The sequence below is a fragment of the Trematomus bernacchii genome, unplaced genomic scaffold (genome assembly GCF_902827165.1).
Source record: "Trematomus bernacchii unplaced genomic scaffold, fTreBer1.1, whole genome shotgun sequence".
Classification (NCBI taxonomy): domain Eukaryota; kingdom Metazoa; phylum Chordata; class Actinopteri; order Perciformes; family Nototheniidae; genus Trematomus; species Trematomus bernacchii.
The window spans coordinates 7,290,807-7,318,679 of NW_022987588.1; the positions used below are offsets into that span (position 1 = coordinate 7,290,807).

Sequence of the window (27,873 nt, forward strand, 5' to 3'; positions counted from 1 at the left end):
TATTTGACACTATCTCATGACCGTATTGCAACAGAATTAGACTCCGAGCCATCCAGGAAATTTGAAAGGAATTCCATTTATTCACTAATACCATGATGCAAATGCCCTTAAAGCTGAGGTAGGCAGGATATTTCTGGCATCAATTAAAAAAAATTAAAAGCATATCGTATATCCTTCAAGTGACGACGATTAGCAACATTTTGGGGGCAGCAGTAGCTCAGTCTGGACATGAATAGAGAACTAAAGGGTTTTCGGTTTTCCCCGATCGGACAAAAGCCTCCGACAAGACTCCAAAAGATGCATGTGTGTGTGTGTGTGTGTGTGTGTGTGTGTGTGTGTGTGTGTGTGTGTGTGTGTGTGTGTGGAGAACTGAATCTGTTGGACTTTATTAACCCTTATGGGATTAGTAAAATGCCTTGTTCTTATTTTTGTCTTTGAAACTATTTTCCATTGTTGTCATGTATGTCTCAAAGGGTTTTGTAGTCCCATAAGATTGCAAAGAAAACAGGACTGCTTTATCTCAAATAACCACCATATAACTTCATCAGGATCAGACTCACGATAATGTTTGAAATGAATGACTAGTACTTGTAAACGTTACTGTAAGACGAACATGCATCTCCCTGGGCTCACATGTAGGGAGGGGCTCAGGAGAGGGACAGAGAGGAAGGCTGTATGTTTATAATTCTGGCATTTTCTTTTAAGGTAATTACCTTTCCTGGGGTAGTACTTTAATTAAAAGATGCTGAAAGGATATTGTGGTATTTTTGCCCAATGCTGCCAACAATAAACTGCCTCTCCCAGCTTTAAGTCAGCGGTTAGGAGTCCGGATTAAAGGTTTTGCACCAAAATCCATTCGAATTTTGGACATGTTTTAGTCCAGCTTAATTAACATAATTAGGGTCTTACATTCTTATGCAAGCGATAATGGTTCAATGACAACATAACACTGTCAAAGTCCAGTCTTTGTGAGGAGCCAGTTTACTACATTTGTAGATTGAGGAGTCGTTTTTCAACCCATTTTGCAACTAAATAAAAAAGAAACCACTAGTTCATCTCAACATGGTCGGCTCATACAAACTATTTCCTGATCCCCAAAAGGTTCGAATCCCTCTCTGGCTTCCCAGCAACAAACACAGTGATCAATATTGGATTTGAATTGGATTTGAACCTTGGGGAAAAACACAGATGACCCTCTTTAAAGTAGTTAAAGTCAAGCCATTTTACAACAGAGGGTTAATCAATATATTGACTTTTATTATTAAATTATACATCTATACAATAGATCCTTAATAAAACTGCAGCTATACAAATCATTAAGAAGAAGAAGAAGAAGTAACCACATGATATTGCCTACTGCAATACAACCAAAACACTCTGAGAGGTATGTATTCATTCACTGATACTTGAAATCTGCAGACTATCACATCTTGAGACATACTTAGATTACAAGGACATGCACAGATGGGGCCCAAAGGATGAAGACCCTATCTTCTGACCATGCCACTCTCCTGTGTCTTTTTCAGTAAAGTAATCTTTAAGCCAAATGGAGGCGGATGGGGGGGGAGGGGGGGGCTCCAGTCTTTCTGTCCGTCAGTGCATTTGTCCAAAGAATTGGAGTGCAATGTCTTCACAATTGTTGAAACACTTTCTTGGACATTTTGTACAGATCCCAAGAGGACAAATTGTAATGTATTCATTCATTCATGACAGGAAGAAAACAACCAAAAACAGTCTCAGATTCAGCTTTTCTTAGGGGTTAACCCCTCGTGTTTAGCAAGCTCAAAGTACGACTGACATTTACAAAGACAGCTAACCTGCCTGAGAGCCGCTGAAGCCTCTGCATAATGAGCCAAGTCCTAGCAAGCAGATTTGAAAATTAAGGTAACCCCGGGCAACACCTGCGGGTCAATGTCTTTAACCTCAGTAGTGGCATGGATCGTTAAAAAGACAGTCTCCATTTTTAGTCCATGCTTTAATTTGTGTTCAATGATTTGTGCATTACTGGCTAGCGCTAGACACTTTGCCTTTTTAGTGTGTATGATTTTTTTTTCTTAGGATCAACCAGTGTCAGATGGATATAGAAAATCATTTTGAGTTATATAGAAAACACTAATAATCCCTGTGATCAAGGTTATACATAAATAAAAAAACAATGAAGTCAGGTGACATAATGACCTTTTTCTTGGTTGCAAAAAGCTTGAAGCGCTGCAAAAGAATGAACTAAACTTTTGCACCAGTACTTTTTGGAGTTTGGTAAGCGCCATGTCCGTCTACTTGGTTTTTCTATATAATCAAAGCTCTAGCTATTTAAATAAAACCCTAACCAGTGGTTCAAACTCGATCGAGTACTGTGATAAAGTGTTGCAGAGAAATGCTGTGACTGACACGCTGACCCTGGAGCTAACTGTAGTTTTACAAGCACCAATAAGCCTTCTGCTGTGATTGATTGCAAACTCCACTGACCCAGTTTCCGTAAGCACTCGCTGAACTCCACACTTCCTGTTCGGACCAATCTGCTTGCTAAAGAACACCAAAGATGCCGCGTGGGAGCTTTGTGCTTTGCCAGATTTGCCAGAATCACTGTATGCATTGGATTTGAGCCTGAAGATACTTTTACTTGCTGCAAAATCTAGCGTGACTGCAGTTTGGTTGATACTGCAGCTACCTCGTTCTGTGCGTGCTCGGTATATGACTACTTTAATATATTCTAATATAATAATCCTCTCCATTAGTTTCTCATTTCTGCTACTTTCATGATACAATATACACAAGTCCTTATGTTCTTAAAAAATGATTCACAAGCCAATTTGCACAATTAAATAAAATCCAGGTGGTTAGCTAAAGATCCAAAGAAAGATAAGATGTGGTCTGAATGGTGTACAATGCTTTGTTAGGGACAAGAACAACTGAAACACCTGAAAGTGTGGATAGTTTTGCATCTGGTATGTATCCAGCTAACAACAGATTACAGGATTAGGGTTTGTCAAATCCATGCTACTTTAAAACGCCTGAGAAAAAACCAACTCGGTGAAATAAACATTACTGAGAGATGTCGTGCATGACGGGGAAATTATGATTCCCTTTTATTCTGTGTGGTGTGGGTAGCAGAACTGAATGAGAATAACCTCCTCTATGTAAATGTGATTGCTTTTGTGCAACTCACATGAATAACTTCTAAAATGTTAAAAATAAAAACTTGTATGCAAATTAGGCACTCATACAGTATAGGCAGTATTGTCCCCTTTTTACTTCTTCTACAACATTCACCACCACTGAAAAAACAAAGACAGCTGCGAATGCGCGCATATCTTACAGGCTTGGCCTACATTTTTGCGCACTGGCAATTCAGAGAGTCCCACTGTCGCGTGGAAGGAGTCAGCGTTTGAGGGTTTCAAACTAAAAAGTTGTGCGCCTTCAGGATGGACAGCAGCTCGTTGCACCCGTCGTGTCCCTGCGGAACATTCATCTTTTGCTTTACACATTTTTGCAACGACAGAAACCACAGCAGCTTCAGTTTCACCAACATCAAAAACACTAACAGCTGTAAAGACTCAGCCGCTTGCTTGCACTGGAGTGTTACGAGAGTGGACTACAGGCTACAGGTTTGAGTTCCTGGGAGACGTCCCGGGGCGCGGAGATGTTATTTTGTAAGAAATCCTGCAGCGGCGCGCGTCCACCTGTTTGTCCTTTTATAAGAGAGAGGTAAGTTTGTGGCTGAGGGTCCGCAGCGTGCACTCTGCAGTCAGATGTAGTACTCCTTCATGTTTTCCCTGACTGAGGTGTGGAGGTGCAGCTCTGTCCTGTAGTCTGTGTACATGCTGTGTCTGTTCTCCTCTTCTTTGATGCTGCCGCTCCTCCGGGCCCTGCGCTGCTGGTAGAGGAGGCGGCTTATCACAGCCAGAGCGCAGGCAGCGATGAAGACCACCGCTGTGACCACACCTGAAAACACAGCAGGGCGCACATTAAAACACATAGAGGAACAGAGCTGTCAACCAGGGCTGTCAACCAGGGCTGTCCCCGCTAACTTCCTCCTCATCCTGCTCTAAATTTGTCATGGCAACTTCTCTTCCTCTGACCTGTCGCAGAGTAGATTCCAGAACATTTTGAACTCAAAATCTGCGTTTAGATGGAGGAATATTCATTTCAATATGGAGAGGTCTTTCCTTCCTGCAGCACTCAGATTTGACAACCACCACGGCTCCTGGTAGACCCCCAGCTCTATTGTGCAGTAAGACTACTATGTGCAATATATAATGCTCATTGTTTACTCATGTTGTCCCTGCTGCTTCATTAATGCTACTATGAAAGTTCTCATTCAAACTGAATATTGTGAACACATCAGTATATTCTTTAGTTTGAAGATTATATTGTCTACCCAAAACCCACCACAAAGCTACTATCCCTTCACTCTATATCTAACTGTTTCGACACTTTGATTTAGATCTAATATGTATTTCCAAATATGTCAAGTTATATATATTTAAAATGAATTTATTTGTCTTATACTGATCTTGTGGATCAGCTCAGGGCCTGTTTATTGTCCACAAACTGGTAGGAGGATGTAAACAAGCAAAGATTCCCTGTTTAGAAAGCACACAGAAATAATCATCATCAACTTCAATTCAATTTCCACCATAACCGAGTTAGTGTCAGTAATGACAATGAGCTTAAGCAATGACTTATCAAGAGACCAGGGAAGAAACAAACATATTAGGATGGAGGCAAATGGAGAGAACATCGTCTCAATATGGAGAGGTCTTTCCTTCACGCAGCAGATTTTATAACCACCACGCCCCCCCCCCCCCAGCTCTATTGTGCAGTAACACTACTATGTGCAATATTTAATGATTATGTTGTTCCTGCTGCTTCATTAATGCTACTGTGACTGCTACTTTAATACCTGTATAAGTGCTATGTGCAATAAACACTTTGTACGTTTACACAATATTAATGGAGTCACCTGCTGCTACCTCATTACTTTATACGATCACTCACTTTTTATAATGCTGCTACTTATTCTCGTTTCCATGGTTTTGTAGCTTTTCAATTTTTTCTCTGACGTGTCCTTGCCTCTTTTTCTGATTTGACTACTTTTCTACTGCCTTTTTTCCGCAAATATGTTTTCCAAATAGGGGTTTCTGATATCATTTTGGTAAACAGATTGATAATATGTGCGTGCATTTGTAATTTGTTCATTTGAAATACCTTCCACGAATGCGAAAGAGATTTGTAAATCAAGTGCTTCCTGAAATAGAGTTTGGTTTGGAGCAGCGAAGAGTTTGTGTAAAATGAAAATCCACCAACAGAGAATTGAGATCTACAAATACAAACTGGATTTGCAAATGCCAGATCCTAATTTATAAATATGAGAAAGATGTTCACAAATGCTTTTCATTTACTTAATGTAATCTTTGTATATTTGCAGATCTGTTTTTTTAAGTTTACAACTCTTGTTTTGCATTTGTGGAAGGTGTTTCAGATTACACCTTTAAGCAGGGATTGTCGATCTGTTTGGTATTTAAAGGTTAATATATATTTTCTTGCTGTTTTTGTTTATAGTAAACGTATTATTATTATATTATTATTTAGGTAAATGAAAGTCACTCTTTCTGTTTTCATTTTGAAGGTGGTTTTCAGAATACAGGGACATATCAAAGGCAGTGTTTATTACGGTGTTTTGCGATCGGTAAAACTTATTGAATTATCTTAAGTCTTCAACCTTTTCATTTATAACATGCTGTATAAATAGATTATGAACACAATTGCACTGTTTCTTCTCATCATTCAAACAATCATTATAACATTCAGTGCATAGCAACCCCTCCTCTTTTCCAAAATGTGCCTCCACTAAGTGTTGAATTGGTTGCAGGTGTTTTCACATGTGCACCTCAGTGCAGGTGACTGATAATTGGGTGTGGTATTTAAATAGAAATGTTTTGCAAAGAACACACACTGTCTTTTAGTTTGAAATGCTGTGCCGAATAACTGTGAAGTCATTAGCATTATTAGTTTAGCAGTAGATAGGCTCTAGAAGTTAGTGGTTTAAATAATTGTGCTTCAATTACCAGCGTTTTCGTCGTGGCAATTGCAAGAAAATGTATATGGACATACAGATAATTAAATTAGTCATTAGTGTGTTTAAGTGAGGATTATTTGTCATGCTTTTATTGCAATGGCTGTCTCCTTGATTGGTTTGTTTTTGTCTGTACATTAGTGTTAATGTAATTTGATTTAAAATTATGAAAACAGAAAACAAAAAGTTGCAAATTGTGCTGTAGATGCAGGACTTATTTGAAGTTCTATGAACTGTGAGAAAATCATCATCATGTTAGCATAAATACCATTATCGGACAATTATATGGATAAGGGAATTCTAATTTCAACATAATTGGAATGTAATAATTGAGTTTCTATTATTTATTTATGTATAATAACAGAAGATTACCATTCAGTTCATTATGCATTAATGTATTACCTATTTTAATATGTTAAATGTGTTTTTTTACATAAATAATCATACATCTGAAAATGGTTAATTTTACACACTAAGAAAACCTTTAGGAAAGTTGAAAAAGGTTTACATTATTGTGCAGGTTTTGACTGAAGCACAGAAATGAAACTGGCTTTATGGAGGTCATTTGTGAACATTAAAAACATTTGAACATGCTCGCTCCCTTTGTTGGAAAGTTCGATCAGAGGATTGATGCGCTCTAATGTCTCTTTAATACAATTGTGGGACTATCATCTTCCTGGAGTCCCGCTGGTTGCCATGCAACACATGAAACCTCTGTAAAATGGAAAATTACTGTTCTGAAATGTTTCTTTGCACTCAAACAAGATACAATGTGGTATTAGTGAGGCAGACTGTGGTGCTTGTTACCGTTGGACCTGTACAACTCATCTTTAAACTGATATCATAATAATCATAATCATTATTTGGTAGCCTTATTGTTTTTAAAGAGGCCCTATTATGCTTTTTGGGGGTTGTCCTTTCCTGTTGTGTGTGTTCTTGTTTTTTGGTGCATGTAAATGGTCAAAGTTATTCATTGAGTTGCATGCGTTGCTCAGCCTCTTCTCATTCAAACTAAATATTGTGAACACATCAGTATATTCTTTAGTTTGAAGATTATATTGTCTACCCAAAACCCACCAGAAAGCTATCATCCCTTCACTCTATATCTAACTGTTTTGACATTTTGATTTGGATCTAATATGTATTTCCAAATATGTCAAGTTATATATATTTAAATGAATTTATTTGTCTTATACTGATCTTGTGGATCAGCTCAGGGCCTGTTTATTGTCCACAAAATGTGTCGGAGGATGTAAACAAGCAAAGATTCCCTGTTTAGAAAGCACACAGAAATAATCATCATCAACTTCAATTCAATTTCCACCATAACCGAGTTAGTGGCAGTAATGACAATGAGCTTAAGCAATGACTTATCAAGAGACCGGGGAAGAAACAAACATATTAGGATGGAGGCAAATGGAGAGAACATCAAAAAACAAACAACTGGGACTCACTTTCAATTAAGCTACAAAATAAATAAAGAGAGAGAAGAAGAAGAAGAGGGAAAACAGACCTGCTATCACAGCCAGATCCTTCTGTGTGCCGCCGCCTTGCTGCTCTTTATCCTTATTGGCTGTCACAGTTTGATCTGGAGAAGCAGAAACAGACAAATTGAAAGACATTAAAGTATGAAGTCAAGATCTCTGCAATCTCTGGCTGTCACCTTCACCTGTGAAGTGCAGTTTGTTACACTTTACTTTTAAGCTCTAGAATAACACTGAATTATTTTACATGGTAATCACTTTTAGGTTCACTTCTCTTTTACTCTTTGTTCAACCCCCTGCATATCGGGTTTCTCTCTCCACAGCTCTGGTTGACTTTTAAATGTCATCGTCTCCTCTCATGTGTGGGCCCACTACAAAAACTTCAGTGTTTAAACTGAGTAAGTTAAAGGTGGGGTAGGTAAGTTTGAGAAACCGGCTCGAGATACACTTTTTGTTATATTCCATGGAATGCTCTTAACATCCCGATAGCAATGAATATCTGAAGTGCTTTGACAAAAAATCCATAAAAAAATCTCATCTGTGGAAGCCGTAATACTGTAAAAAGCACGACCAATCATTTGAGCCGGCCCGGCTAAAATAACTGGATGGCCTACCTGCCTGTCAGCCTTCCATCTGTGCACAAACTTATCTCGTGCCCTCATTGGTCATGTGCGCGTTCGTGTGTGTTGGAGGAGGGGCTCTATAAGGAAGTGGCAGATTTGTTCCGGCTGTGTATTTTCAAATTCTAGCGCACTCGAGCTGGTTTCTCCAAAATTACCTACCTCACCTTTAAATTAGACAATAAGTAAAATATTTTTTACCAAAGTTGTTCGTTTTGATATTTTGAAATAAGCCAATTACATTGTTGATAATGTTTTCATTCATTAATCTGCTAGTTTAGTCGAGGCATTTCTGTTTCATATTGGTTTAAAGGGTCCTTATTTTAAAGAGGAGTTGTTGGTGTTATTTGTTCCTTTGTTCCTTTTAACTCATAGGAGTATTTTTTTTTTTTAATGTAAACTACTTAATAAGTTATGTGGTAACAATCTTAGTAAACAGGTATAGATCTGAGGTTAAAATGGCTAGTTTCTTTGTTTAAAAGTAGGGTATTCTTTTTCACCCTTAACAGGTAAACCCTCAAGGTTACAACGAAAAAACCCAAACAAACCCAAACACCACAGCATTCAAGCCTAAAGTAAGTTAATGTCTAATACCGACAGTATGTAAGCATACAACATACAGTAGTGCTTGGGTGCTACTTCAGTATCATAGACTTTCAATTCCTGAATAGATGGTGCAAGAATGAGTCGTAAAACAAGGAAATTAGTTAGCATTTTAGCACATCCAGTTTCCTCGATTCAAAGTTTTTTTGAACAGGTTGGAAATGAGGTCTGTGGTTAACACAAGCTTAAGAGATTTTCCTGGTTTCATCTAACATAAGATGCATCACAAAATGTTTGGATGCTAACAAGTGACTAAATCAGGGTTGCCAACTTTGGGTACCTGGCTGGAGTGAGATTGTGATATCATGGGTTTAATTCGGTTTAATTACACATATGCGCACGACATGACTGCTATCGTGTCAGCAGCGGGACCTTAGCATATATATAGGATATATATACAATATATACAAATACACAATAATGGACACAGACTATAAAGGGCACACAGTTTCATTCACTAATGAAAGTCAAACATGTTTGTTTCCACTGTTGTATTGTGTGCCTGTCGCGATAAGCAATTAATTGACTTATCAGTTTGAAAGGATGTACTTGAATTATTATTATATATTATCATTATGTCAGTGGTCTAAAATGGTCATACAACGGTGCCGACAATATTATCGTTTATCGCAATAATTTCCGGGAAAATGTATCCAACAAAATGAATTATCGTGAGAGGCCTATACATGAAACACACACACACAAACAAATCTACAGACTTACTCCAAACTGCCAAATATATTAATTAACACACTCTCACTCTCATATACTGTACTCTTTGACTCTATGTTGGCCTAGTAGAACAATAAGCAGCAGACTTTTACTTTTTTATCATTTCTACTGGATCTTAGATCTGCGCATGCGCTCCAGAGTATTTTTGTTGGGTAATCTATGGTAGGGCTAACCCATACAGTGGTGGGGCTTAAATCAGTATTTGCAATGTAATTACATACACGCTCCCCCCGACAGTGAAACGCCATGCGTGAGGTTTAGATTATTTCCCTGTCTCAATCCAAATTGAACTGTATGAAATAAAAAGGCACATTTGTCTTGTAGTAAATAAAAAGGGCGACCTGGAGCCAATCCTGCAACAGGTGAAAGAGTTGACATGCTGAAAACCCAACCCCTGCAGGGGGGTCTGGGGGGATTCTCCCCCAGGAGATTTTTTAAAATCCTAACATAAAATAAACATTCTGGTACTCTCTTGAGAAGAAAAATAAATAAATCTATTACTACACATTTAAAAAAATGAATGCCATATTATTTTTTTGTTACTTTGTTCTGAAAGCTGAACCTGCTGCTCCTCACAGAGAGAAGAGGGAAGAGGCTGTGTGAATTACTTTACATTGTGGATAAGGGTGGATAGCCCCCATTGTTCTGTGTGTCAAAATGAAAGACAGCCCACACACCTATCAATCATCAAACCGTGGGGTCTTATTTCATTACGTGTTGATTTCTATCAACACGTAATGTTGTATCGATGTATAGAGATGTACTACCACAAAAGTATTCTCCGTCGGGACTTCCTGCAACAACACCACGCCGTTATCGTGATTCTGATTGGCCAGAAGACATTATCAAAGATGTTCTATTGAGAAGACGATCACTACGTGACAAAAGTTTTCAAAACCGTTTCTAGTCTTCGTATTCTTGTTTTTGGCGTGAGAATAGTTTGGGCAGCGTGAGAGCGTGAGATTGAGAGTGAAAGCGTGTGTCACACGCCAGATGCGTGAGAGTTGGCAACCCTGGACTAAATGAGACTACTAAACGACCTCAAGCTAAACATTAGCCGCCTTTAGCTTAGCGGTGGTAACACGTAGCCATGCGACCGTGACCATTAGTTTTTTACTTCTGGCCATTAAAAAAAACATGTATTTGCCACAGATTTTACGTATATTCTGCAATATTCCAAAATGTCTTTGCAATGCTAACTTCTGGGTCGGCCTAGAAAAACATGTCATCACTGCACCACTTTACGCCGAGAGTAGTCAGGCAGGAGGACGGTGTCGATGAGGGAAGATTAGCTGATGTGTGCTGGTACATTTACCCCGAGCCATAGTGTCTCACTGACTGGTGGTGGTGAATGAGCCTTGAAGCTAGTGGCTGTTGGTTTCATGGCATGTTACAGCTCGACGAGATGAGCTTTTTCATGTAGCGGCAAAAACAACGACAACATTTTCATTATGCTCTGAATGAAAGAATCAGCCAACTCCGAGCTCAATCTGCTGCCTCGACAGACGGGACTCCATCTGAAATGTATGTATCTTTTATGATGTAGACTTAGACATGCTGGGGCAATATGGCGTTGGCTAGATGTTTAGATTACCCCTGGTTACTGGCAGACTGTGTGTGCACATCAGTGACGCTTGGTGCTCAGACACCATTTTTTCAGGATGAAGAATTTTTAATGTTGGGTCGCCGGCCGTATTTTCCGCCAAAAGAATTCACCATTGTTTTTGTTGCTCTGTTTTACATGCTCCTGATGCAAGTTCCAACAAATGCTCTAGGAATGCACTAATGTCTTTGTTGTGCTTGTGTAGCCTAATGGACAAAGCTACAACTGCATTTTGTTGTTCAACCCAACCCTGTCTTCCATAAAGAAAATAAATGATCCTTGAATCTTTAAAAGTAGGCAACGCAAGAACCAGGGCTGAGTGACATGAAGAAAATCAAAAAATCCCAATGTTTCTGAGCAAATACTTCAATATCAATATTGCAACGATATTCTAGGGTTTATTGGTGTTTTCACAAAGTATATACAAATTGAAACTTGATAATTAACCATCAGTTATGTCGATATAATGACTTAGTGGTTAAAGGCAAGTACTAATCATTTGAAGTGTAAACAAATATATATGTTATATAAAGACGCTGGTTTGGAAGCACCAGTGGTAAAACTAAATAGGGATCTGTTCTGTCACACAGCGGGAATGTGTCCCGGATGGACAGACTGTAATTAAATTCCCGAGTCACGAGGCACAACTCAGTTCTTAAAACTGTAAAACAGGAAGCCCATTACACTGATAGTTCTGCTTTCATTTTTCATTTTTAGAAAGCCTGGGGCTTGTGACACGAAGAGAAGTTAGTGGGTTAGCAATTATTATTTTTAGGCTTCACTCGAACTAGGTCACTTTTAACCAGGATAAATCACTATACTGTAGTACTTCATGCTTCTTAAAGCTAAGAGTCCACATAACAGAGGCCCTGTTGGGTTTTTTCTCCATTGGACTCCTTTTGTTTACTTCCGTAACATAATGACATCACTCCGTAACACTCACACTTCGTTCAGCTAGCGCTCCAACACATTGTAACTTTTGATGTAACAGTTGACCAATCACAACAGAGCCGACCAGCAAACCAATCAGAGCATACTGGGCTCTGGTTTCAGACAGAGGGTGAAAAGAGGTGCTGCAGCACAGGCAGTATGAGAAAAATAAAGAGCCTTTTGAACATTAAAGCATGTAAACATGTTACAGTAGAGACACAACATACACATATGAACATGCAAATTAGCATAATAGGGCCCCTTTAAAAGCAATCAGATCATTTCTAAAGGACCCTGACAAGGACATGCGTTTCCATAAAATGCAGTTCATAGAACCGACACTGATGCTGTCAACAAGAAACATAACACTTGTGTTCAATGCCTGTCAAAACACCCACGCCTATTGTTTTCTGTAACAATATCACACACACTGACACACACTGACATCTGTCTATATTGTGGCTCTGACGTGTGCTACAGGCGTCTTTTAATGACTGACACTACGAGGCTGGGTTTCTGTAGATTCACTGCATCCAGAGAGCAGGAGAGAAGTGTTAGAGGAGGAGAACGTGGTAATAAAGAGCCAAACAGCCAAGCAGAAAACCATCAAGGACTAGAAATCTTGGCAGAGGCCATAAGAGAAATTAATTAAGGCCATAACTATCTCCCTTTTTATTATTGTTGATTAATGTGTCAATAATTTTTCTTAATTAATCGTCAAGTCTATATAATGTGAGCTAATAGTGAAAATAAAACGCCATAATTTCCCTTCAAATAACTTCCTTTGTCACTCAGTTTGGAGATATTTCATGTACAATGACTTGAAGAAAAGCAGCTAATCTGCACTGGAAACAGACAATGTTGCTGAATAAATAATTGGAAAGATTAATTAACTATCACCAGTTTTTGTCACAAACGAATTGATAAGGGGGAATTGAGTGGGAACTGTTTTTTTTTTTAATCTCACTTTTGTTTGCCGGCCTGTAGAAAACGTTTTGAATTTAATCCTAAACTATTCAGAGTGAACTGCAGGTGACCTCAAACACACCACATTTTAGTCAACCAGTTAGAATAACAACACTTAAATGTTTGTGTATCAAACTGTTACCAGTCGCTGTAGTTTCCAGCATTTGTTGCTCAGCATGTTAAATTAATCTTTAGCTAATTCCTTTTTATTAGTTTTCATCCTGCGAAATTTGATTTTGACCACTACAGTTGCTATATTGATGAAATAGCGCTTTTTAAATATGTTACAGTTATCCCTGTGCTAAATATAGTATAGTAAATATTCATTAATCTTTTAATATGAATTCACCATGGATGTAAGAAGATGAAACTAGCAAACAATCTGTAGAATTTACTTTTTGTTACATTGTGTACCTTAGTTCAGTTCAGTATTTGAGTGTATGTATTTTGGTGACTTCCCAACACTGTCACTGTCAAGACCGCTGTAACGTTTTTTTTTATAGCATGGCTCGCACTTCACTGAGTGCAATGCGAGTTGTTATTGATGGTGTTTTTCCGTAGCTGTAGTCAGTCAACCCCTAGCGAAGTTGTCTCAAAGATGCAGGAAGTGATGGAGAGGGGCCGTGGGGAGGGGTATTACCTTATTCTTTGTGGTATGATAAACTCTAAATGTATTACATTTAGTGGCCCATATCGTTTTTTCCCCCCAAGCTAGAGTTATATTACATGAGGTTAAATCTCAACTGGTATGGAAACACGAGTAAAAGCTGTGACGTCCATTTTGATTTTTAGGTGGCGCGTATGTTTTTGAAGACATGTTTGGACTACACGTCCTGTTGGTCAGAGAAATATGGAGAGCTGGGGAGAGTTCAAAGTGAACGCACTGTTCTGTTTTGTAATGACATTGTTTATTCCCTTGACCGAGCTTTTTAATTAAACCTCCTGTGTTGTAAGACATCAGTCACAGTGTTTCCCCATCTCCATGTTTGTCTTCAATCAATGCTCCTTAAATAATTTCCATCACAGCATGTATCTGGAAATGACTATTCAGAGGTTGTGTGCGTGGGGCGAGTTTAACAGCAGAGTGTGTGTGTGTGTGTGCGTGTTTTACCTTGCTGTGTGTGTGAAGTGGACTCTGCCAGTGCTCCACAATTTGATTGAACCAATGGCCCGCGAATGGTAACCAATGAGCTTCCTCGATTGGTCAGGGCGGCCTTCAGCGGTGCGACGTGATTGAACTGCACCGAGGAGAGGCAGCCAATGAAACCTTTAGAAGCTGCGTGCGTCACTTCCTCGTTCAGGTTCTCCTTCCCTGCAGAAGAACAGTCAATTTAAATGGCGACAGTTTTTGAATTACAGTAAGTAACCAAATGAGGCATGACGTGGGAGTTTTTGCAGCAATTTCCTGAACACCGTGGGAGGACTTACTGGTGACTTTGCCCAATGTCAGGGATCTGATTAGGATCAGCTCTGCATCGGATGACAGTGTGTACTTTCTGTGGATGTCCTGGTCGATCTGGTTGAGTGGAGAGAAATCAAATAACAAGGCAATTACAAGAAATCTAAACCGAGGTAACACCAGCAGCAGCAGCAGCACATTTCAATACATTATAGATTGGGAATGGTCTCCTCTACAGCTTCATGCAAAACCATATCCGCCCACAGTTAGCTTTGAAGTGATATAGACCTTTCACTTCTGCACTACACCACGCTGACTCGGTTGCATCACTTAACTTGATGATCCGCAATAAAACACTGCAGGGTTTGATTACGGCCACTTCCGTTTGTAAAATGCTTACATAGCCATTTAATGACGCAGCTCAGAATAGATTTTGATTGCAGTGGAGCACCATCTCTCTATTGTATGGATGACAGGTGGAAAATGAAATGTTATACCAACATAAAGATTTAGGTTAATTAAAAAAGGATTGCCTATTGTTTGTGTTCTTTGTTTATAATCCTAAAACAACAAGCCTTTCTTTGATATTACACTGTTGTGTTTGTTTCACATATCTTTATTGTATTGTGGACAAAGGTGCTCATAGCTGGCAAAGTTAAATATAACCGTAATCTTTCTCTGAAACTGACGAAAACAATATTTACTGGCACTCCACTCCTTAGCCTTTTTGGGAGCTTTCAAGCACATCTAACAGCTTTTGTCAGCAGATGGAGCTTGCTCAGTTGTCATCACGTGTAGAAAGTGTGCAAGTATGTAAATGTGATCACCCTCGGTCCTATATATAGAGGAGATTGTTATCTCTGCCAACGCAAAATACTGTTCTTCAGTGCGGCGCGAAACCCATCTGCTAATGAAGACTGTTAGATGAGGCCCACAACTCTGTGAGATTCTAGAAAATCGACTGTGAGTGAATATTATTTTGTCAATCTCAAATCCAGATGATGTTTCTATTTGGCTTTTGTTTGCCTGCTATGAGAACCTGCGTAATAGTATATCATAATACAGCTCAGCCTTTCTGTATGAATCATAGGGAATGCAAAATGTATTGCAAGGGAGCACACAATATTGACCGAGAGTGCAAAAGTCCTTGTCATTCCCATTTATACTTTATTTAGCTAAAAGTAGATATTTAGACGGCTAAAAAAGATGTGAAACACTTCAAATATAAGCTAGCTAGGGTGTTAGTAAACAAAGCTTAAAACTATTTAAAAAGTTGACTTATGTTAAGCTCTGTGTGGCCAGATCTCGAAAGAGTGTTTGCTAAGACAGACAAATCAAACAATATATCTGGAAAATACAACTTTTGTATCGGAATGTCAAAATGTTTGGAAGTTATGAGGCTGAATGGGTCCAATATTTAGTTTGATGACCCTGGAGCAAAAAAATCTGACATAATCTGTGTTCATGTTCACTTCTTCCATTGGAGACTATAAGACCTGGTGTTAGTCAACCCTAAAGAGCCTGTGTCGAAACCAATGAGAGATAGATACAGGAAATTAACTCTGGAACGATCTTTGCATGTATTCCTTCTTAGCCAATCAGATAGGACTGTGCTTTAAGGGAGGGGGGCTTAAAAAATGAAGCTTTGCAGACAGAGGGTGAATACAGGTATTTTCAGTAAGACAGTATGCGAAAAATAACATATTTTTTAAACATTAAAGCATGTTATCATGTTCTAGAAACCCAATAAATGTCCCCTTGCGAGGTAGAGAATCTCCTGCTCACCTGTACATAGAGGTTTTTTCCCACTCGGTGGATTCTGATTCGATGGAATCGTCCGTCTGCCAGGTTGGTGAGGACGGGGCTGAACACGTCTGGACTCCTGTCGGTCTGAAGGTGATACCAGATCTGCAGACTCCCTGGACACAAAGCATGAGAAAACATGTGACACTTTCCGGAAAAGAGACCTCTATAGAAATGTCCATTGAAGCACTTTATGACGACTGATTCAACTTTGACTCGATGACAATATAGCCACAATACTTTGGATTCAAGTATGCCGAATACTGAAAGAGAATACACAGTTTTACTGAAATGATGTGGCTGCTTAAATATAAGTAGACCACTATCTTTAAACTTCTTCTTCAATTGTCTTTTTTTTAATAGATATACACATATTTATCTCATTGCTCATGTCTCCCACACAGAACAAGTCAATATGTGCTCAGTGTTCCTCCCACACACACACACACAATCGCTACCAGATCAAAGAGTCAGATAGCTATGCATTGTCAAGTTGAGCTGGGTCAATATTACAATTCCCGGTCTGTAGGTGAAGGGCTTTGTGTAGTGATTCATTTCAAATCCTGAGAGTGCTCCTATAGATGAAGGTCACTGTGGATGAAGTGTCTCCTCTGCCCTTCAGTGTTTACAGAGGCCCGGGGAACATGGGATCTCTGATTTAACACGAGAGAAAGTCTTAGGACACTGACTCTGACTAACAACTGCACTGTCACTCAATATGACGCTCTAAGTTTGGATACAGCTTAAAAGCTGTCAGCTAAAAGCTTCAACGCTTTCCTCGTGTCAGTGGCTGAAAACGGTGATACTGCATTGACAGCAGGAAATAGTCTGTAACAAGTGAGGACCTTTTTCTGAAATTTTCTCCAGACGGAAAGTGAAACAGCTTAGTTTTTAATTTTTTCATTACGATACGATAAAACTTTATTGTCTGATCCAGTCCGAGGTTTTTCTTGCATCACAGCAGCTTCTTTCGCAACAGGACAAATACTTAAGTAAGGAAACAAGGAAACAGATATTAAACATAACATTGCATTGGGGTCACTTATTTTCCAAGATGGCCATCATTTCCAGCTAAGGAATGTATTTGAACTAACACTGGATACATTTTGGTGATTTTGTTATTGAATACATGTTTTTGATTATGGGAGAGAAACATATATTATTTAGAAACTACTTTAGAGCTTTTTATGTCATTTTAAACACAACATGTTAAAATGTGGGGCTTATTGCAAAATTAGTTAGCCATTACTGAACCCCATGATGTCACCATTAGGCTTGTTTGAGATGAGCTGCGGCTCGCCTCGAAAGTAGACGAGAATAGCAGATTGCAGCCGGGGGCGGTCTCAAAAAACTTGTCTGAAGTCGGACAGCTCGGAGTCGGCTTGACTCGGTTTGGAATGGCGGAAATTGCGTTGGCGTTCTTCGTTGCAGATGAAGTGGATGCAATAGAAATCCCACAATTATTATATCACTACAAATGAATGACTCAAGTGTCTGTTCATTTCAAAACAAATCAATACAAGGGGGGTTGAATCCTACATGTAAAAGACAGAACCACTTATTACTTTTCAAAACTACTTCCGTCAGTGGTCTTGACCAGTTTGCATTTATAAAGAATGCACAAATGTGTATAATCGTTAATGTCAGATATGTACTAAGTAAATACATTTGTTCCTGCTCAAGATTAGATTCAACTTTATTGTTATTGCACAGATTACAGGTACTGAGACAACGAAATGCAGTTTAGCTTCTAACCGGGAGTGCAAAAAGCAGTAGAGTGAAAAGTAATGTACACAATCTACAGAATAAAATATAGAATGAATTGAATGATGAATAAACAGTGAGGGATATGAACACACTAGATATACACAGTAGCCTATGAGCAGTATGAGCAGTATGAACAGTGTGTATGAATATGCTAAGATATATAAAGTATGAAAACAGTAAGCAGTGCAAGTATAGTATAAAATATATAGATATTAATTTCATGATGATAAACATTGTGGAACAATGATGAAAAATGTGAATGGAAGTGGCGACGTAAAACTGACACAAAACAACAACAAACTTTTGCCGAGCCAATGGAGAGTTTCATCACCAGCACGGGGTAAACACCACCAATGAGCGCTCAGCTCGAGGTACCAGCGAGTCGTTTCCCATCAAGCATTTCGCTTCCGCAGCCCGTGGACAGAAACTGCTCCGCCTCGCTCTCAAGGCTGCCGGCGTCTTTGTCCCGCGAGATTTCAACGTCTCATGTAGTCGAGCCTCCAGAGCAAGTCGGACAAAATGACTAACCATCATGCAACGCACTAGCAAGACGGCCATCGCAATTGCGCAGGTCTGCGTCGGTCTCGCTTGTCTCAAACAAGCCTATTACCACCTCTACTACTACACTGTTTCACCCCAAAATACCTCCACCTCCTCCACTACCAAGTGTGATAGGCTATACCCAGTTTTCCATCGGCAGATTATTTTGATTTTATGGCTTCGACAGATATGGTAAAAATAATCTTTGGATTAACTCCTGACATCTGAATTTGGTTTCTAGGTGTTCAAAAAAGTATGGTTTGGCACCAAAGTCATTCATAAAGAGCAAGTAAAAGGAGCTTCTGTGGCAAAAAAGGACATTCCAAAGCCATCAGTGGCGGCCATCTTGAGTTTTTTTTACAAAAAGTAACCTAAAATGTGCCAATTTGAGTACTTGTATCCACTCTTGAAAGATTACCTGGTATATTTAACTATCTGCAGCACTATAAAGACAATATGTTTAAGACTCTTTAACGTACATTTGATCTGGGATATATTTTGTTTTGTTTACAGTCTAAGGTATTTAAAACAAAAACAAGTTTTCCCATGGATATACAAGGACTTTTATTGTGCATATGGACTAGTTTAATGTATTGGACTGTTATATCCCCAGTGGAGACAGATGCAGAGGAGGAGCAGAACCGTGGAGGGTAAATCTATTCATTAGCCCATAATCAGTTTGCACAACATTGCGGGGGCGGCTCCGATATTTTATCCATGCTGGAAGCTGAGGCAACACATTAGCTGCCTGTTAGCTGACACCCTCATTTCGGTTCTGTTTAACACCTTTCCACATGTTGGTCTTAATGTGTTCATGTGTTAATTATGGCCCCAGACCCTTTGAAAAATAAACCTGTATTTCACACTATGTTTTGACATATCTGAACATGTCCATGCATTCTGTGCTTGCCTGGTGGTTACAAAAAACCCCCTACCATGTTAGCTGGAGTGCAATGGGATTTTGATGGAATCCTTTTAATGTAAGTGGATTTTTTTCCGCCCTAGAAATATAACGATGTTCAAGTGAACCCCGGTGCATCTCATTTGTGGAGCGAAAACGCAAAGTGGACCAGCCCACTGTCAAGAAGCTATCTCCTAACGTATGTAATTATGATTACATAATGATTTGGTTACCATGGTAGCACATTGGTGTCAGCCTGTAAGAGCAGGGATTTTATCTGATCAGGAACAGGAAAGTGGTTATATCAGCGCGCAGAGGTGTGTCCTTCCCCACAATCCCTGGCCCTGGTTTGATCCTGTTTCTACCTGTCATTATTCAACTGCCTATTTCCTCTCGATTCACCGAAAGACAGGCGGAAAACATGCATATAATGGGATTTTGTTCAGTTTGTTTACCCCTGTTGGCTCATGAAGTGCTATTGATGCAAGAAGGCACCAAAACAGACGTATTTTTGAGTCAGTTTCCTCCCAATTAATTAATGTTATTTCAAAACACCCTACCCCACCCTACAAATTACCTTACTGTAGTGAAGCCACTTTACACTCACAGTAGGTTAGTTCAAATTGGATGATGACACACAGCTAATGAAATTGTTAATTAAAATTGCACTTATTCCACAATTTGAAAAAGGAAACATGTGCACTGATACACTTTTCCCCCTGCTGGCAGATTCACTAATTGCTTAGTAGGTTACAAAAATGAAATCTGAATAATTGACCCTTTAAGCAAAGCGCTTGACACCTTCAATTATTTAGCAATGTAGATGGAAAAGGTTTTGTCCCCAAACAACAGAAAAAGCTTAAGCTAGATTTTGACCTTACAGTCCTCATGTCTTAATCAAATCACTCCCATTGTAACTACATGCTTCATATGTCAAACTGTTATTCTTTCCATACAAATAATTGCTTATAAATAATGACGTTAGCTGTGCCGCATTTTATCCGACAAGGATTTGAAATGGTGTTAATTGGCTGAGGGCAAACAGGTGTATCATTCCTTAACTGAGATGCAGATATGATATTTTCCTTTCAGTATATAAATATATAAAACCCCAAGTCTACTGTTGTTACTGCAGCATTGATTTGGTTCATGTTACAAGGTGGAAGATGTTTGCTAACAATGCAAGTGCTAAATTTATCCGCTTGGCTGCGTAGCAAAGTTTTTCCCGCTTCGTTGATAAAGGTTACAGGTAACATTGAAAGAAGTATATGAATACTCAGCCATATATTTATCATTGCCATAAGTTTGGTGACAGGTCCTTTGTCTTTCATACTTTTAATGTAAAGAGCAGCGTGTACCGTTCTTTGCGAGGATGACAGCGATGTATTGCTGGCTGAAGGTGCTGACAGTGAGCAGCATGGCTGGCCTCTGGGAGGTGACGAAGCTGAAGGCCACGTCCTCTCTGGCTCTGCTGCTGCTCTCCGTGGAAACACTGGACGCCTGCGAGCTTCTGTTCTGCATCACCGAGAAGGGCTCCTGGAAGGTGTAGGTCACCGAGGACTCCATGTCGAAGGACACGGACACCTCTGCACACAGCGGGACACAGGGAAGAGAAAGGAAAAAGAGGTTTCAGTGCCGCGAGCTCTGTTACAACTGTTTTTGAAACGAGATTAAAAGACTAAAAGCCAGCTCATGGCCTCCAGAGGATGCAGGCCTCAGCACAACTGTGAATATAAACGTGTTAGGCGAGTGTTGAGCTGCTTTAGTTGAGAAGGAAAGGGGTCAAAAGGGTAAAAAGGTAGGAAGTCGAAGTATGGCCCCATTTTACCACTGGCTTAAATGACACTGTTACAGCAACACATTTACAATGACAGTGCCTAAGTAGTTAATAATAATAATAAACAATAAATAAAACAATAATTAAATAATAATAATAATATAGCACCTTTAAAGATGGAGTTTACAAAGTGATTGGACATGCAAAAGAATATAAAACAAATAAATATATAAAAAACACACAGTATGCAAAGGAATAGTGGAGAGAAGACGGATGATGATAAAAGACAAACCATTAAAATGAATAAAAACAATAAAAGAAAAGTCAATAAAAGAAAAATAAAGAACAATAAAGCAATAAAAAGATGACGTCTCATAAAAGACAATTAAAGTGGGTATTAGGAAGTGATTTAGACCGATTCTCCGAGCCAAAGCCAAGGGGTTCTTATGGAGAAAGCACAGTTGCATTTAGATTCAATTCCGTTTCTTTAAGGAACAGCCCAAGCTAAGGATCTGAAGCAGCGCACCGGCTCATTTAGGGTCAGCATTTGATCTTTGTAGCTTGAAGGCAGACTAAGCTGTGCTTTGAGTGTGATCAGTTAAATCTTCAAACCAAGATTTATCATCTGTTAAAACCAGTGAGATACTAAGTTGCTGCATTATGAGTTAGTTAGGCGAGGGAGTGACGTTTGTTGAAGCCAAAAGGGAATAAAAAAGGTAGTCAAGTCTTGAGAAGATACTGTCGATGTGGTAATGGCTGAATGTATTACAGCCCATACACTGATAGTCTCAATACAGATGCTGCATATCATTACTAGAGTACTAACACATCTAAACACTAAATAAAAAACTGAAAATAAAAGGGACAAATCTCCTTGTGAAAAGGCAGTTTAATCATACTTTTGCTGTCAATGTGAAGTTCTTTGATAATGTCAAAACTTCAACAACACAGAGCTTTGAAAATCTGCCATCATAGCGCTGAAAGCGTTTCTTTCAGAACTTGCTTTCAGAACTTGCTTTCAGAACTTGCTTTCACTTCCACAAGTTGAACTCCCAGAGGGACACGGATCAGAGGGAGAGTCTGTAACCTGCGTGACATATCTGATAGGCACAACAACAACACAACTAACTGTGGGATCCAAGTTGTAATAAAGCAGAAATATCTTTGAACAGCAGTCGGATTATTTTCATTCTGGCATCACTGCCACTTTTATATTTTAAACTATGAGAAAGAGAAAACAGTGTAAACATTGCAGTGTGGTCTGTCACATTGGCAGCCAAATTTTCCATCTCGTGTCGCTCCGACTACGCCTTCAAAGTGTTCCTCCTCTGCGTGTGTGCACTGTTTGCTCAGCCTGCTGCTCTGCTGGCTCTGGCGTGTGTCGGTGCCTCCGCTCTGCTCTCACATACCGCCCGAGATAATTTGCTCTAATGCATTTTAAATGTTCTCGGAGTCTGGAGCCAGGACAAGTATTAATTGCCCCTTGCATTACTTGCATTTTTATTGATGCGCTGTAATGGAATAACCTTGGCAATGATTGATTATTTATTTGTGGTAATCAACATTACCCTATTTAAAGAATTACATTAAGTGTGAAGCTTTTGTTGTCAATGGGCACTCACCTTGGTCGCAGGTGGTTCCCCCGTAGGCCGACTGGGAGCAGTCGCACACGTAGCCGTTGCTTTTCTCGATGCACCGCCCTCGGTTATGGCAGAGGCTGCTGGAGCCGCTGCAGTAACCGGGGCAACCTGAGGTCACCCCGGGGGTCAGCTTGGCCCTCTCCTCCAGATCGAAGCAGACGCCGTTGACTGTCAGAGTCCTGATGCAGCCCATGAAGCCTCTCTGCTGGGACGCCGTTCCTCCTGAGGTGGGAAGTAGTGGAGTACAAATACTTCGTTACTGTACTTAAAGGTCACCTATTATGCAAAATCCACTTGTTCATGTCTCTTCTACATCAACATGTGTCCCCTCTGTGTAAAGAGATTCTGAAAGTTTCAGGAACAAAGATTCTCTCTCTTTTTGTCCTGATCCATTTATATAAAAACCTGTCTGAAAATGAGCTGATCAGATTTTGGCCACTTGATGATGTCATAACGTTGTTTTGGCTTGTGTAACCATTAGCCAATCACCAACCAAGGTAAACCCCCCCCCACCTTATCACCTGAATCTCCTCCTAGAGCACCATTGTGTTCTTTTTAACCAAATATCTCTCAGAGGGGCGTGGGGAGTGGCTCCTTATTTTCATCTAAAGTAACAGACAGAGAATCAGCACTTTTGAAACAGGGCTGAAACAGAGGGGATTATGGGATGCTGCAATGATCTGTTTGGTGTTTGGAGCCAAACACTTCAGAGACATGTTTTGTATATATCTGACACCTATTATATATTGATGAAAAACAGTATAATAGGGGACCTTTAAGTAAATTGTTCTGGTATCAGTACTTTACTCAACTACTTATTTTTCTGACGACTTTTTACTTTGACTTCTTACATTTTTAACACAAATACCTGTACTTTCTACTTCTTACATTTCCCAAACAGGCTGGTTCCTTTAGTTTGAATGTGTGTTTGGTGGCGTGATCATTATTATTTAGAGTCATTGCGTGCCTATTGATTTTAACACGATCCGTGTATCCATCATTTCCTGGACTTCTCTAAGGAAGATCGACCAATGAGAACTTTGTAATTTTGCCGTTGTTCAGCATCAAAACATTAATTAGCTAACAATTACATTATTGTTCTATTAATATAAAGGGAGGTCAGGTACTCTTTAAAACAGCTGCTAGATATGGGTACTTTTTACTTAAGTACATTTCGAAGCCCGAGTAAAGAGGTTTAGTCAGTACTTCTACTTTTACCAGAGTATTTTTAAACACGAGTATCTGTACTTCCACTTGAGTAAAGGATGTGTGCACTTTTGCCATCTCTGCTCCTAAGAGGAGGACAACCATTAGTCACATCTAATGCTCGCCGGCTGTGCTAAGAAGCAATCTTTGTTGATGTTATAACCATGATTCCCTTCAAGGCTGATGAGGATTTACGATAAAAAATTACCTAATTGCTGTTTGCAACTGGGGCAGATCTGAAGGCACTTAAGCGTGATAAAACTCATTAAGACTAAAAATACAATACATTGGATTAGACAGGTATCGTGAAGACATACAGTAACTGTGAGACGCAACACATATTTATTACATGGTGACAGCTGCTTATTTACACCTCATAGAAAAGGAACACTGATGACTTTTGATGGAAAGGTATCATTGTTATGCCTGTCATTTAGCCCAGAAAGAAAAAACACACTAACAGGTGGGTATCATTTCCTGTCATTATCCCACGAGGCTGATAAATGAGGCTCCATCATAAGTTTTCGAATTTGTCTTGCATATGCAAAGTGTTTGGTGTATTTTGACGGCACAAACAGTAGCTCTCATACATACTAATTTCACGACTGCTAATATTTACCAGGAAAGACTTCTATAAAGAGGGGCTTTCATGGACTGAAAACACACCGTCAATGGGTTGAAGTTATACGACAAAAACACATCTAAATATCCTCCAAACTTTAAACACTGTGGTGGTGACCTGTCAATGACAAGGTAGCCCTAGCATAAGCAAACCCTGCTTTATAGTCTATTTACTCTAAATGTGAAGATCATTTAGAAAAGGAACTCCATGCTGTATTGAAGAAGGCTTGAAACTAGCAATTGACACCATAAGCTCACCCGCAAAATGTTTACTGAGGAAAATTAACCACGTAAAGAGTAGGGCCATTTTCTTATAGACCTCTATACATAAGGACTTGCCTTTTCTTTGCCCCCTGCTGGCTATCAGAGAGAATGCAGGTCTGTAGCACTTCCTTATTAGCTTCAGCTTTCAGACCTGAAGGTTGCTGCTTATTTGTAGTATAGTTTTTTTTTTGTGAATGAATAAATTCAATCTGCCATTTTATAGTCCAGGATATGCAAATCATTTCTCACTACCTGAAAAAGGAATGCAAATAGCCACATTTTCTCACTGAAATTCCCTGTGTCATCTTAGCTAGCTTTAACCAGGAGGTTTCTATCACACACACGCTATGGCATGTTGTAAAAACCTTTAGAGAATGATGGACATTTCAATGAAAGCAGCTCATGAGTGGTATTAACCCTTGTGTTGTGTTCGAAAGCTGTTACCATTCATGGTGTTCGCGGGTCAATTTTGACCCATGATTTATCTCAGTCCAAAAGACTCAAAAATAATGACTATCATCCAATATTGTTTTAACTCATCATAACTAACTTATTATGCATTCATAACCGTATAATCCTGTTGTAATTTTATTTTATGGCCCCAACAAACATTACACCACATATTTAAGTAAAACATGTGATTCAATTCACTAATTATATTTCCTATAGTGAAGACAGTGGATCATTACGTTATCTGACTATAGACTAATATTAGAATACAATCTCCCCAAAAAGAGTTTTAAATTATTGTTACAGTGGAAGAAGGGGGTGGGGGTGGGGTGTCTAAAGTGAAAGATTAATCTTGATTGGGCCAAATTTGACCCCGAGTCACCCACAACAATGCTGCTGGGTCCAACACCAAATGATACACTTGATTTTTTAGAGACCTTCAGACTTGGCTAAAATGTTTATATAGCTGTTGTGGAGGATATCATGAAGCCTTGTTCCGATACAAAAAACTAGAGCGTAGTTATTATATCATTTTAACTTGAAACGGGTCACGGGAGACCCGAACACAACATAAGGGTTGAGTATATGTTAGGTACCATGGCTTGCGAGTCATCAAATCTACTGTATGAGCATTAGTTTTGTTTACTTCACCATTTGTTAAATGTCAATACACAACTCTGCTCAACTGCCCTTTTGCCTGACTAACCACGGCGCTGCTGCTCAGTTGCTCATATAGGTCTTTGCTTTGTCTATTTTGGCGAAGCTGCTCTGTAATTTAAAGTGCTCCATAATTGTTTGTTTTGCTTTGTTGAACTATAATTTGCTTTTAACTGCTGCCCAATCTGCGTTGGGCTTATGTCTCGCAGTGTTTTTGCTTTAATTGATATGCCCTTTATCATGATTGTTGTTCTATACTCTTGTTTATAGATTTTTAGGCTGCCAACTTCACACCTGAACAGGGACTACAGATGAAAACTAGCCCCCCTGGCACAGTCTGGCATATTTACAGTAATGTGTTTTTAATACCCACTGTCCCTGAGAAATAAAAACAGTATAAATAATTTATGCTCAGACGGGAATCACATATAAATCTATCTCTGAAAAGTATTTTTCATGTGACCACCAAGGTACTTTAATCCTAAAATAATTGCTATAACTGCATGTGTGCATATAAAACCATTTCCAAACCTCTTTCTGCAAACTTGCCTATATTTGTTCAGGGTGACTGTCACAAAGACTTGATTTAATACGGCCTTTCAGTATAATTACAGTATATCTACACAGACCGAGAAATATCATTTAGTCAAATTCAATTTCTACTATCCATCACGGTTGACTATAATCGAATAAAGACGAATGGAAAGTGCTTTTAAATAAATAATTAGCAGCCTTACTGTCTTGCGTAATACATTGTGAAGCTACTGAATATTCCTATGTGGAGTTGGTGATAAATGCAGCAAAGATATCAATTGAACACCCTTTAAAGAGGCCCTATTATGCTGGGGTTTTCCCTTTCCTGTAGTGAGTTATTTAGGTCTCCATCACATCCCAGCCCCCTCGTCTAAAACACCTCCATTGGACTACTTTGTTTCCTTCTGTAACATAATGACATCACTATGTAACACTCACGCTTCCATTAGCTATAGCGCTCCAACACATTGTAACTGATAGGCTAATGGGCGGGACATCTCTAAGTGGTTGACCAATCACAACAGATTCATGTTAAAGTAGAGGCACTAAATAACTTTAAATAGTGTTATTGAGATATTCTTAAACTTGTCTTTTTTTTGTGCATAATAGTGTTTTTTTTGTTTCATTAAATAAATGCCATTTTGTTGCAGCTATTATTTATATAGAGATATTTTATATTTTATAAAGTGGTCATTATTTTTATATCTTCTACTTTTCCAAACTACCAATCACTTTTAAATTGTCAGGAAAAGCCTTAAAGCCATTGTCTTTGAAGAAGTGATCAAATGTCACCTTCTTATGAAAACAATTAAATCTTCACCAAATGGCAGTGTCTTCTGAGATCAACAGAGGTCATTGCTTCATTTCCATCTCCTTATAAATGATTTCTAAAAGTAAATTACCCATTGAGTGCACGAACTGTAGGCCTACAGTATAAAAAGGAGAACACGTGAAAAAAAACCTCCCTTTTTAAAATGGGGTCTGTCCCCTCCAGAGGGCTGGTGTATTATTAAGGAGACACATTAACATGTCAGAGGAGGGAAAGGCTAGAGCAATGTGAGAGGAGAAAGAGAGCAGCCATGCTTCTGAATCAGAGCAATAATGAAAAAATAATAAAACACATTAGTTCTTCACAGTAGCTTACAGGGCAGGTTTGTATTTTTTTTGTATTATTGTTAGCTGTAATCACTTCTCCTCTCCATTTGAGCTGTGAAGAGACACCTTGGCAGTGTGACTACATTGCAAAAGACGGTGACATAAAAATCAGTCTTTGCCCTGTGCAGAAATTCATTTTAAAGTT

At 39.1% G+C, this 27,873-nt stretch overlaps 1 protein-coding gene across 1 annotated transcript in view; it reads right to left on the minus strand.

Moving 5' to 3' along the window:
* Nucleotides 1-1,236: 1,236 nt before the first annotated feature.
* cntnap5a (contactin associated protein family member 5a) overlaps nucleotides 1,237-27,873 on the minus strand; it is a 103,560-nt gene continuing 76,923 nt past the window's right edge. The window contains exons 18-24 of the mRNA XM_034128399.1: nucleotides 22,824-23,063; nucleotides 20,783-21,010; nucleotides 16,199-16,332; nucleotides 14,443-14,530; nucleotides 14,126-14,326; nucleotides 7,590-7,664; nucleotides 1,237-3,942 (exon numbers count right to left, since the gene is read on the minus strand). Of these exons, the coding sequence (XP_033984290.1) occupies nucleotides 3,746-3,942; nucleotides 7,590-7,664; nucleotides 14,126-14,326; nucleotides 14,443-14,530; nucleotides 16,199-16,332; nucleotides 20,783-21,010; nucleotides 22,824-23,063 (1,163 nt within the window). The 3' untranslated portion in view covers nucleotides 1,237-3,745. The remainder of the gene's footprint in view (nucleotides 3,943-7,589; nucleotides 7,665-14,125; nucleotides 14,327-14,442; nucleotides 14,531-16,198; nucleotides 16,333-20,782; nucleotides 21,011-22,823; nucleotides 23,064-27,873) is intronic.